This window comes from Scardinius erythrophthalmus (assembly GCF_964197995.2).
Source record: "Scardinius erythrophthalmus genome assembly, chromosome: 17".
NCBI classification, from domain to species: Eukaryota; Metazoa; Chordata; class Actinopteri; order Cypriniformes; family Leuciscidae; genus Scardinius; species Scardinius erythrophthalmus.
In genome coordinates this window covers 39,143,543-39,155,885 of record NC_138237.1, presented here as the reverse complement: position 1 = coordinate 39,155,885, position 12,343 = coordinate 39,143,543, and the positions used below count along the sequence as shown (strand labels likewise).

Here is a 12,343-nt window from a genome sequence, read left to right as displayed (position 1 = left end):
TTTTTCAGCGGGTCTGTGTTTGAAATGCTGCTGTCAATCAGCCATCGTGGGAGGGGCGTCGATTTTGTGATGACAATATCGAACAGCTTGATTTGAGACAGGAGGAAACATATAAGAAGATTAAAAAAAAAACACTGGATGGATTTTTGTCATTTTATGATGGTTGTGTACAGGCACTGCCAACACACATTTCAGTACAATCAACTTGTAAAAGTGCATGTATATGACCCTTTTAAAAATAGTGATTTTTGATGCTATCATAGTCGTGCCCCATTCACTCCCATTCACAAGGCATTTAACCTAAAACGAAAATATGGTCAAATTTAAAAGTGGCGTTTCTATTCTAATTATGCTTTTAATGAAAGTTTGCCTCGAGTAGACTCTTAGCTCTATTACTAAGCTACAGAATTATTTTTTAACACACTGATGTGTAATGGGCAGCATATGAAACGAAGCATATGAAAAATATCCGTTAACACTTTCTATGAAGCCCATGCTTATAATGAATTATAGCCCTGTTTATACTTATTTATAAGTATTACTATTCTATATTTATAAAGACTCATTAAGACCTATACTGCATTATACGAACAGTTATAGTTACATTTATATTATTTTTATAATTCCTTATAAGTCATGCATTTGCTTTTTCAATGTGCATCCTCATAATCCATTATACACTGATTTATAAAATATAAAATAGACCCATAGACACTTGTTTGCTGTACCAATTAGTTATCAATTATGTCTTTAATGGCCAATGTTTGCATTAGAGGTCATGAATGGTCATTAGTTTAAATCTATATCTCCTCAGCCATATGCATGGTTTTGCTTATAGCAGTTTGGAATTATACTTTTAAAAATAGAGTTGCAGTGTTTTGCCTGTATGTAAGATAATATATATATATATATATATATATATATTTCAACTATATGTATTCATGATTTCTGTTTTTTCCCCCATTATTTTATTGCAGGAAATATTGTTCTTTAGTTACATTTAACATTTAACTTAAAATGTATAAGAACATCAAGATTTCTTAACATTTTCTTTAGGAAAATTGCATCCTGCATTTTTACATTTTACTTAGGTTAGTAACTGTATTATTACGAACTGAACCATACGACTGAATAATTAATACTTATAAATCAGTCTATAATGGATTATGAGCATGCACATTGAAAAAGCAAATGCATGACTAAAAATAATTTTAATGTAACTATAACCGTTCTTATAATGCAGTGTAGGTCTTAATGAGTCTTTATAAATATGTTTATAAAATAGTCATTTCTAGTCTTGATAGAAAGTGTTCCCAACCCTCTTCCACACGCAGCAGTGGATTGCATCTGTGAATTAAATCGTTTCTCAAGCGCTGTGGGAGTGAACCTGCGGATCCCTGTAAGGACGATGATGATGATGATGATAAAAACAGTCCATGAAATGCCGATCGCGGTTCTTCTGAAGAGGCCTGTGGTTTCAGCAGGAGTGCAGTATTGTTTACAGAGTAGCCTCTTATTAGATAGCACTTTATTGGTTGAGTCGGTCCATTACACCCTGTAATAGGCTGTGATTTGCATCAGATGTTTGTGCTGCTTAAGTTCTGTATAAAAAAGACGAGAGCTTCAAGGTCTCATTTCTCTCATTTATTTGTTTCAGCTCCATCGTCTTTCCAGCGGTTCTGGTTATTTATTGGTTCTTTGGAGGTTTAATATAACACAGAATGTTAGTGGAAGTGGTGTAGTTCAGATGAGCATTTGTGTTTCTCTGGCCATTCATTATCCTCTTGTGTTGTGAGTGTATGTCTGTCTGCTTTCATTTCCCTCTGCTTTCATGCACACATTAATATTTTATAAGCGCTCTTTTAAAGCTCTTCTGTTTCTGTTTGTGTCCACGGAAATATGTACAGCATCAAGATAAAAGATGATGAAAAATTCACTTTCACAGGATGACAAATAACAGGCCTAGCTCAGTGCGGAGACACGACGTGTCATTTTGTGTCCAGTGATTATTTTTGGTTTATTGCTATGTGGAAAGATGGATAGACGTGTAAGCGCACTGATGGCGACGTAAAAAACGAGTCTTGATTTATAAAGCAAGGTAAACAATCACAAGCCATAGTTTCCATCAGGGTTTCCCACCTGGGGTTCGACTTGATGAAAAGCCAATAATTATTAAATCATTAAAATATCGAGTTAAAAAATTATTTCAAATGAAAACAATCAGAATAAAACACTCAAACACTAAATAAAGATTAAATACGTGTTACTAAATTATTGAAACATTAACGTAAAATCTAATTCAAATAAATATTTTAGATCAGCTGACAAAAGAATTGGGAATCCCTGGTTTAAATGAACTGTTATTTTTAGGTAAAGAAAACTAATATCGCTTTGGTGTGTTTTTACAATTATAGGCACTTTTTCCTTTTAGTAAATAAACTCCAATGTACGTTAATTGAGTTAAATGAGTGTTAATTTAGTTAACAAAAACTAAAGTGTGTTCATTTATACGATAAATAGTCTATAATAAATCAGGAAACTAGATGAGGTAAAATAAAGCATGCATATGAGTCGACATTCTCTTGATTTGTGCCAACAGCAAAACAATTGTGCAAAAAAAAAACAATCGTTGCGATTATAATTGTGTGCAAAATAATCGTGATTATCAATTTAACCTTTATGCACCATGACGAAAATGTGATTGCGTTTTCATTGACTAAACAAAACAGAACAAGGCTGACTAATTATGATAAAATCTAAAAAGTACATTTCACACAGGACTAAGATTTAATTACACAAAATCACTATGAAATGACCACTACTCCTGTGAATTTATCTACAACAGTGGACACATACATTAATACTGTCATTTCACTGGCAGAGGTTGTATATGACTGATATACAGTAATATACTGTATTCAATAGCATTGTGTGGTGGAAATTCTATATTTTTTTACGTTCACTCAAAATGATCGACTTCTTTGTTTCGCTTAGGCACATTTCACGGCTAATATTTTACACACACTGAATCTCACTTTTTGTGCATAATAAATGAAGAGATATTCACTTTGATTTGTCTTTGTTTTCATCACAGATCACGCCTCATATTTCATCTCTTGCTCCTCTTCGACACTGTCTTCTTAAATGCTGTTTGTTCTTGTAAGGTTTTGTTGTAAATCATGCCCTTGGCTCAGCATTCACTACACGAGTTAATGCGTAACATTATTTTCATCGGCATAAATTTATGGGGTTGAAATGAATATGAATATACTGTACGAGAGAAAATGCAAATCCTGTATATCAGGACGTGGAAATGGTGGCAATTTCTTCTGTCTTCTCGAGTTTAAATGCCCCTGCGGTGTGACAAATGAATGTTTTAAAGGCTCTGAATTAATTTGAGCTCACAAATACAGCATGCATGATAATTCTATGCAAAAGGCTCATTATAATTTCATGTCTATAATCCACTTGCAGTACATAAATGCACCTGATATGGAAATATGAAGTCAAGCTGCAAAAGAAAGTATAAAGCCGTATAAAGAGGCCAGCGGTGAGAAGCTCTTGTTCGAATCGAGTCTGTATTTAGAGGATAGATAGAATGAGATCAATAGAAGGACAGGAAAGTGCTAGAGATGAGAGAATAAAGGTGAAGTGAAGAGAGAGAGAACTCCCCTGCATGTGTGTGTGATCTTTGGCGGCACATGAAAGCGCTCGAGTGACACAGACAACGTTCAGAGATGCTTGTGTTGTGATCAAGACTGCATCTGAGACTCGCTGAACTTCGAGAGCAGCCGTCCTGAGGTGTCACACACACACACACACACACACACACAACAAAAGATCTGCCAGTCTTCTCACTTTACAAGCACCGCTTTGGTTTGGAGATTGTGTGTGTTCATCCATAAAGCAGAGTTATTATCTTCATGCTCATTATTATTTCAAACGCTGAATGTTTTGGTGACCGGATCCCAGAATCTTTGAGGTGATGTAGTAGTGAACGATGATGTCGTCAGTATTCACAGGTGCAGAGATGTAATGTGTGTATGGTTAGGATGAGCTTCACTACTCAAGCCCATCACGACTTAGCTCAGCACTCAGACACAATAATCCTATAGCATTTATTATTAAATGATGGAGGAATGTTGTCAGAGACCCTTTTAATGACTGAAGAATTATTTATTCATGAAATCCATTTGGTAATGAGTAAAGTCATTTGCAATGTTTTTATGGCTGAATTTAATTATCATCAAAGCTCAATAAGAATAAAAGTGAAACACCATCAAAGTAACATCTTGAACTGGAGCTTCGTTCGTGTGTGTGTGTGTGTGTGTGTGTGTGTGTGTGTGTGTGTGTGTGTGTGTGTGTGTGTGTGTGTGTAAGAGAGAGAGAGAGAGAAAGAGCGCTCTCAGAAATATACCAACCAGCCTTCAAAACTCACACAGCACATGGTAAAAACTGTTATGTCACTTTATATGTAAGATCTTTAACTACCATGTACTAACATTCAGTGGCAGCGGGTGGGTTTTACAGTAGAGAAGGCACACTAGGGCTGCGTCTGCATTAATCCGGATACATTTGAAAATGGCGTTTTCGTTTATAAACGCTCTCCATCCACATTAGCGTTTTCAGGCGTTTTCAGACATTTCAGTGTGGATGAGAAACTTTTGAAAAACTCCTGAAAACGCTAAATTCACCTTTACTGCGCATGCGTAAAACCCCACAAAAGATTCAGATGTAAAAATAAATAATGAAGTTATCGCACAATTCTTCTGACAGGATAAGTTTATTTAGTAAAATATCTCAGCGTTCACTGATGCGGTCCAGGCCGCACGCAGTCACCATTGGTCTAAAACGCTAAAACTGCTCTCATGTATTGCCGCAGGACAGCAAATGTGAGTCAATTCTGTCATCTTTGCAGGACTGTGATATGAAGAGTGTGCAATGTAGAATATTTTTAGCAACAGTGCAGAGGTGTCAAGTAACGAAGTACAAATACTTTGTTACATTACTTAAGTAGAAATTTGGGGTATCTATACTTTACTGGAGTAATTATTTTTCAGACGACTTTTTACTTCTACTCCTTACATTTTCACGCAATTATCTGTACTTTCTACTCCTTACATTTTAAAAATAGCCTTGTTACTCCTATTTAATTTCGGCTTGTTTTCATTCCGGCTTGTCGTCGTTAAAAAAAATAAATAAAAATTGGCCAATTACACAAACGGTTTAGATCTGACTCCCGCCTCCTGAACACACATCGCTAAACTGATTGGCGTTGTGGTGTCTTTCTAACTTGTGAGAGGCTGTAGTCACATTTGGCACCAAAAGTCCTCCGAAGGAAACCTAGATGCGGTAAGGTAAGCGAGGGAGAAATCGGGGCAAATCGCGTCCAATATTGATTCAGAGAGAGAGAGAGAGAGAGAATTTTTAATTTTTTTCCCTTACATTACGTTTACTTTTATACTTTAAGTAGTTTTGAAACAAGTATTTTTATGCTTTTACTTGAGTAAAAAGCTTGAGTTGATACTTCAACTTCTACAGAAGTCTTTTTAAACCCTAGTATCTATACTTCTACTTGAGTAATGAATGTGAATACTTTTGACACCTCTGCAACAGTGGGAAAGTGAATGGCACATAACAGGCACAATACTGTTATAAACATGAGTATCTATTGGTACAATATGCATCACATGACTAAATTTACGTCATCGTTTTTAAATACCAGCGGTTTCACAGTCCACACTACAACGTGAAAACGGCGTTTTCAAATGTATCCACTTTGGGGTGCGTTTTCAAAAAGCTTCGTTTTCATTAATAAAAATGCCGTCTCAGTGTGAACGGAAGGCCAAAACGGAGAGAAAAATGTATGTTTTCAAACGAAAACGTATTAGTGTGGACATAGCCTAGATTGTACTGTAGCAATCTGGCGATCTTTCATAGTCATGTTCAGTTTCACTTTCCTCTTCACTGTTTTGCCTGAGTTCTCATTCATTCATTAGTTGTCATGGTTGCTGATTAGTTCACACCTGTTCCTTGCTCCGTCAATGATCTTTCTTTGTGTATTTAAGCCCTCAGCTTTTCTCAGTTCATTGACTCACGTTAACGTTTATGGTGGTTGTGGTTTTCTCTGAGTGTTTATTAAAGTTTATTTCTATTGATAATCGTCATCCTGTGCCACGCATCATTCTCATCTGTTTGGCTTATCTATAAAGCTCACTGTGACAGAACGTGAGACCCTCAAAACGAGTAACAAAAAACAATAGCAAAAGGGTAAATATGGATAGACCTGCTGTTCGTCTGCTTCTACTTGAGCAGGGAGATCACTCCCTCGAGGATTTCACAAGGGACTCGATCTGGCGTGCCTCACCCTCTATCTATGCTACACTATCCCCCGGTTTCACAGACAAGGATTAAGTCTAGACCCAGACTAGCATGCATGTTGGAACTGTTTTAACTAAAAGTAACTTGCTCTGATATATATTTTAAAATATGTCAGTGCAATTGTTTTGTCTCAAGATGCACATCAGAAATGTTTTTCTAAGATATGTTTATAAAAGCTATTTAAATGCCCTAATTGAACTAAGGCATAATCCTGGCTTAATCTAAGCCCTGTCTGTGGAATCGGGTCTATGTCTCTGCTGGTTAAGGCCAGTTACAAGTCTTCTTAGTCATCTCTGGTTCAGCCCTGTTACAAGTCTTCTCAGTCATCACTGGTTAAGCCCAGTTACAAGTCTTCTCGGTCATCTCTGGTTCAGCCCAGTTACAAGTCTTCTCAGTCATCACTGGTTAAGCCCAGTTACAAGTCTTCTCGGTCATCTCTGGTTCAGCCCAGTTACAAGTCTTCTCGGTCATCATTGGTTAAGCCCAGTTACAAGTCTTCTTAGTCATCACTGGTTAAGCCCAGTTACAAGTCTTCTCAGTCATCATTGGTTCAGCCCAGTTACAAGTCTTCTCAGTCATCTCTGGTTCAGCCCAGTTACAAGTCTTCTCAGTCATCTCTGGTTTAGCCCAGTTACAAGTCTTCTCAGTCATCATTGGTTCAGCCCAGTTACAAGTCTTCTCAGTCATCACTGGTTAAGCCCAGTTACAAGTCTTCTCAGTCATCTCTGGTTCAGCCCAGTTACAAGTCTTCTCAGTCATCTCTGGTTCAGCCCAGTTACAAGTCTTCTCAGTCATCTCTGGTTCAGCCCAGTTACAAGTCTTCTCGGTCATACTGGTTAAGCCCAGCTACAAGTCTTCTCAGTCATCTCTGGTTCAGCCCAGTTACAAGTCTTCTCGGTCATCATTGGTTAAGCCCAGTTACAAGTCTTCTTAGTCATCACTGGTTAAGCCCAGTTACAAGTCTTCTCAGTCATCATTGGTTCAGCCCAGTTACAAGTCTTCTCAGTCATCTCTGGTTCAGCCCAGTTACAAGTCTTCTCAGTCATCTCTGGTTTAGCCCAGTTACAAGTCTTCTCGGTCATACTGGTTAAGCCCAGCTACAAGTCTTCTCAGTCATCTCTGGTTCAGCCCAGTTACAAGTCTTCTCGGTCATCATTGGTTAAGCCCAGTTACAAGTCTTCTTAGTCATCACTGGTTCAGCCCAGTTACAAGTCTTCTCAGTCATCTCTGGTTCAGCCCAGTTACAAGTCTTCTCAGTCATCTCTGGTTCAGCCCAGTTACAAGTCTTCTCAGTCATCTCTGGTTCAGCCCAGTTACAAGTCTTCTCAGTCATCACTGGTTAAGCCCAGCTACAAGTCTTCTCAGTCATCTCTGGTTCAGCCCAGTTACAAGTCTTCTCAGTCATCTCTGGTTCAGCCCAGTTACAAGTCTTCTCAGTCATCTCTGGTTCAGCCCAGTTACAAGTCTTCTCAGTCATCTCTGGTTCAGCCCAGTTACAAGTCTTCTCAGTCATCTCTGGTTCAGCCCAGTTACAAGTCTTCTCAGTCATCTCTGGTTCAGCCCAGTTACAAGTCTTCTCAGTCATCTCTGGTTCAGCCCAGTTACAAGTCTTCTCAGTCATCACTGGTTAAGCCCAGCTACAAGTCTTCTCAGTCATCTCTGGTTCAGCCCAGTTACAAGTCTTCTCAGTCATCTCTGGTTCAGCCCAGTTACAAGTCTTCTCAGTCATCTCTGGTTCAGCCCAGTTACAAGTCTTCTCAGTCATCTCTGGTTCAGCCCAGTTACAAGTCTTCTCAGTCATCTCTGGTTCAGCCCAGTTACAAGTCTTCTCAGTCATCTCTGGTTCAGCCCAGTTACAAGTCTTCTCAGTCATCTCTGGTTCAGCCCAGTTACAAGTCTTCTCAGTCATCTCTGGTTCAGCCCAGTTACAAGTCTTCTCGGTCATCTCTGGTTCAGCCCAGTTACAAGTCTTCTCGGTCATCTCTGGTTCAGCCCAGTTACAAGTCTTCTCGGTCATCACTGGTTAAGCCCAGCTACAAGTCTTCTCGGTCATCTCTGGTTCAGCCCAGTTACAAGTCTTCTCGGTCATCATTGGTTAAGCCCAGTTACAAGTCTTCTTAGTCATCACTGGTTAAGCCCAGTTACAAGTCTTCTCAGTCATCATTGGTTCAGCCCAGTTACAAGTCTTCTCAGTCATCTCTGGTTCAGCCCAGTTACAAGTCTTCTCAGTCATCTCTGGTTTAGCCCAGTTACAAGTCTTCTCAGTCATCATTGGTTCAGCCCAGTTACAAGTCTTCTCAGTCATCACTGGTTAAGCCCAGTTACAAGTCTTCTCAGTCATCTCTGGTTCAGCCCAGTTACAAGTCTTCTCAGTCATCACTGGTTCAGCCCAGTTACAAGTCTTCTCAGTCATCATTGGTTCAGCCCAGTTACAAGTCTTCTTAGTCATCACTGGTTAAGCCCAGTTACAAGTCTTCTCAGTCATCTCTGGTTCAGCCCAGTTACAAGTCTTCTCAGTCATCTCTGGTTCAGCCCAGTTACAAGTCTTCTCAGTCATCTCTGGTTCAGCCCAGTTACAAGTCTTCTCGGTCATACTGGTTAAGCCCAGCTACAAGTCTTCTCAGTCATCTCTGGTTCAGCCCAGTTACAAGTCTTCTCGGTCATCATTGGTTAAGCCCAGTTACAAGTCTTCTTAGTCATCACTGGTTCAGCCCAGTTACAAGTCTTCTCAGTCATCTCTGGTTCAGCCCAGTTACAAGTCTTCTCAGTCATCTCTGGTTCAGCCCAGTTACAAGTCTTCTCGGTCATACTGGTTAAGCCCAGCTACAAGTCTTCTCAGTCATCTCTGGTTCAGCCCAGTTACAAGTCTTCTCGGTCATCATTGGTTAAGCCCAGTTACAAGTCTTCTCGGTCATCACTGGTTAAGCCCAGTTACAAGTCTTCTTAGTCATCACTGGTTAAGCCCAGTTACAAGTCATCTTCGTCTCCACTGGTTCAGCCCAGCACCAAGTAACCCACATCACCGTTGTTTCTGCCTAGCTCCAAGACTTCACTGCAGATGGTCCTGCCCAACCTCCCCCTCCCTCCTCCGCTGCCAAAAGATATCCAGTTCCCATGCCTCAATTCCACTGTCTCCTTTTAGTCCTCGGCTCCTCCAGTGGTTCTGAACAGTTGCATGGATCCGCCTGGGGCTTCCCAGTCATCAGATCCGCCTTGGCCGGTAGATCCCTGAACTCCACCTCCACCTGGGCTCAACGCTCCTCCATGGTCTGTCATCCCTCGGGCTCCTGACACTGGACCCTCTCATGAGGACTCACTTTTTTTCTTTTCTTTTTTTTGCTTTACGGCTTAAATGGCTTTCTTTGGTCACTTTTAGACAGAATATTTTAAATAAAACAACACATATAAGCAAGACGATATAAATATAATTTCAGTCACATCACTTGAAGCAAAAGATCCATCCTTCTGTCCTTTTAAATGTCCGTGTTAAAAGAGCACTTTGGGCCATTTGATTGCTGTAACCTATGATGTCCAGCTTAGGAGTGGGGTCTTCCTTCTTTATTAATTAGCATCATTCATTTGTAGCTGCTGATCAAATGCCAGGAAAAATGGTCAGAGATGAGACAAACTTATGTATATTTGTGAAATGAGTCAAATATTGGTAAATGTGCCATCAAGACCTTGATCTGACCCTGAGAAATTACTTTCATTGTTGTAACTTAATATAGGTTTATTCAGCAATATTACATAATTTTTTGTCTTGAATAAACAAATGAATTTAGATGCCACCACATGAAACACATTTTTAGGTTACTTAACAAAAGAAACCTAATTTAAAAGAAAAAGTTCTGAAATAGAAGACAGAACATGCCAACTTTACCTTTCCCTCCTTTGGTCATTTTCGAAAGAAAACATTTCTGCTGAAAAACCAAACACTCAATAAATCCAAGTATTGGACTTTATAACTCGGCACAGTATTAGCTGCACCACAGGGAAGCCTTTATGGGTTTTAGGAATGCCTTCAGCCAAAGCTCTGTCAATGAAAAATGTTATTGGTCGACTGTAGGAACAAACACTTCAAAGTTACTTTTGAGATTTATGTCATTGCCCTGTAGGTGCTTGTTGATTTTGTTAGAGGCACTTTTTCTTTGGTGTGTGCGTGTGTGTGTTAACTAGGAATGTGCCCAAAGCCAAATACCTTATTCGGAAAGGCACGGATAATGGCTTTACAATAAATATGAATTCTACCAAATAATAGGAAAAATATTCGCCAGACACAGTCACTCTTCCTCTTTGTTGGATTGCAGCTGAGCCAGGGGTTCATAGCACAATATTTTACATAATCCTCTAAAATCACTATGCAATAATGAGTGTGTGAAGTGAACGAGTGTAAACTCTATGAATGAAGGATTTTTTTTCAGAGTGATCACAAATCAGATATTGCTTTGCGTCTCTCAGAAGTCAGAGCCTGCCAGAGTAATATTAATTAAAATACCACACCATACACATTTACAACTATATGTCTATTTAAATTGGCTCTGCTGCACACCCCTAGTGTTAACCCTGCTAAACCTGTGTTTGTCCAGGCTGGTTTATGCTGGTTAGAGCTGGTATAGTTGCTGGTCTAGCTGCATAGTCAAACTGAGCTGGTCCACCAGCACTCCTCCTTCCCATGCCGGGGACAAGCAAACCAGCATCCCACACCGGACCAGCCATGCTGGATTTTTTAGCAGGGAAGAGATAGGAAATATAGGGATAACACAGTAAATGCACTGGATCATCTAACTCTGTGTTGTTGTATTTCTTCAGCTAATGGCAGTGAGCTTCACATCGGTAGTGTGCGTTATGAAGACACTGGGGCTTATACATGCATCGCTAGAAACGAGGTTGGCGTGGATGAAGACATCTCATCTCTGTTTGTGGAAGATTCGGCGCGCAAGACACGTGAGTGATGATATAGAATCTGTTTCAGCAAAGATTGTAATGATTATGAAATGAGCTGTGCACTAAAAAAAAGGTAATATTTAACTTAAATATATAGTTCAGTCATGAAACTCTAGAGGGCTAAGCGGTCCTTTACATGCAGTCTACAAGCAATCACATCATTACCGCATGGCACAAGCTGATAGGTCTCTGCTGATCCCACAGCCAATGAGATTGCTTGCTCAACATTTAAATAGTCTGGTCCGGTGTTTGCTGTAGGCTAGTTCCTCTGAACCCCTCCACCTCCCCAGCTCCACCTGCCTAGATCTACTACGGGATTGTCTATTTATGCAGCAGCAGATCTCACCCAACCATCTACCTATATCAATTTATACCACCAAAACTATTTTTATGGGTTTAAAGGGATCGTTCATCCAAAAATTATAACTCTGTCATCATTTACTCACTCTCAAGTTGTTCAAAACCTGAATGAGTTTCTTTCTTCTGTTGAACACAAAAGAAGATATTTTGAAGAAAGTTGGTAACCAGTCGACGGTAGCCTTTGACTTCCATAGTATTTTTTATTTCTTTTTTCTACAATGGAAGTTACTGGCTACCGTCAACTGGTTACCAACGTTCTTCAAAATATATTTTTGTTCAACAGAAGAAAAAACTCAGGTTTGGAACAACTTGAGTCAAGTGAAGTCACCTTCAAATTTTTCATTTTGGGGTGAACTATCCCTTTAAATCAGGCAGAAAAAGCTCTTTATAGTAACATTTGCAGGTTACCACTTTTTTACAGTGTGATTGTAGTCACGTGATGATCTATACTGTATTTGGGAGAATCATGTTGTTGGCTAAGATGTAGTGGTAAACTCTTGCACACTATCGTATGGGTTGCTGGTTCAGTCATTACTGGGAGGGATTTACAAGTCGGCTCACATGTAATGAAGTCACCAATGCGGGAAGGACAGTTTGTCATTAATAAGGTTTTAATGGTCATACAGCAATAAACATCTTCAGATGTGAACAACCCTGT

At 39.4% G+C, this 12,343-nt stretch overlaps 1 protein-coding gene across 1 annotated transcript in view; it reads left to right on the top strand.

Annotated features, from left to right (window-relative positions):
- fstl4 (follistatin-like 4) overlaps nucleotides 1–12,343 on the top strand; it is a gene marked incomplete at both ends in the record, with an annotated part of 177,928 nt that overhangs the window by 152,694 nt on the left and 12,891 nt on the right. Inside the window, one exon of the mRNA XM_081391500.1 lies at nucleotides 11,191–11,325. Within this exon, the coding sequence (XP_081247626.1) occupies nucleotides 11,191–11,325 (135 nt within the window). The remainder of the gene's footprint in view (nucleotides 1–11,190; nucleotides 11,326–12,343) is intronic.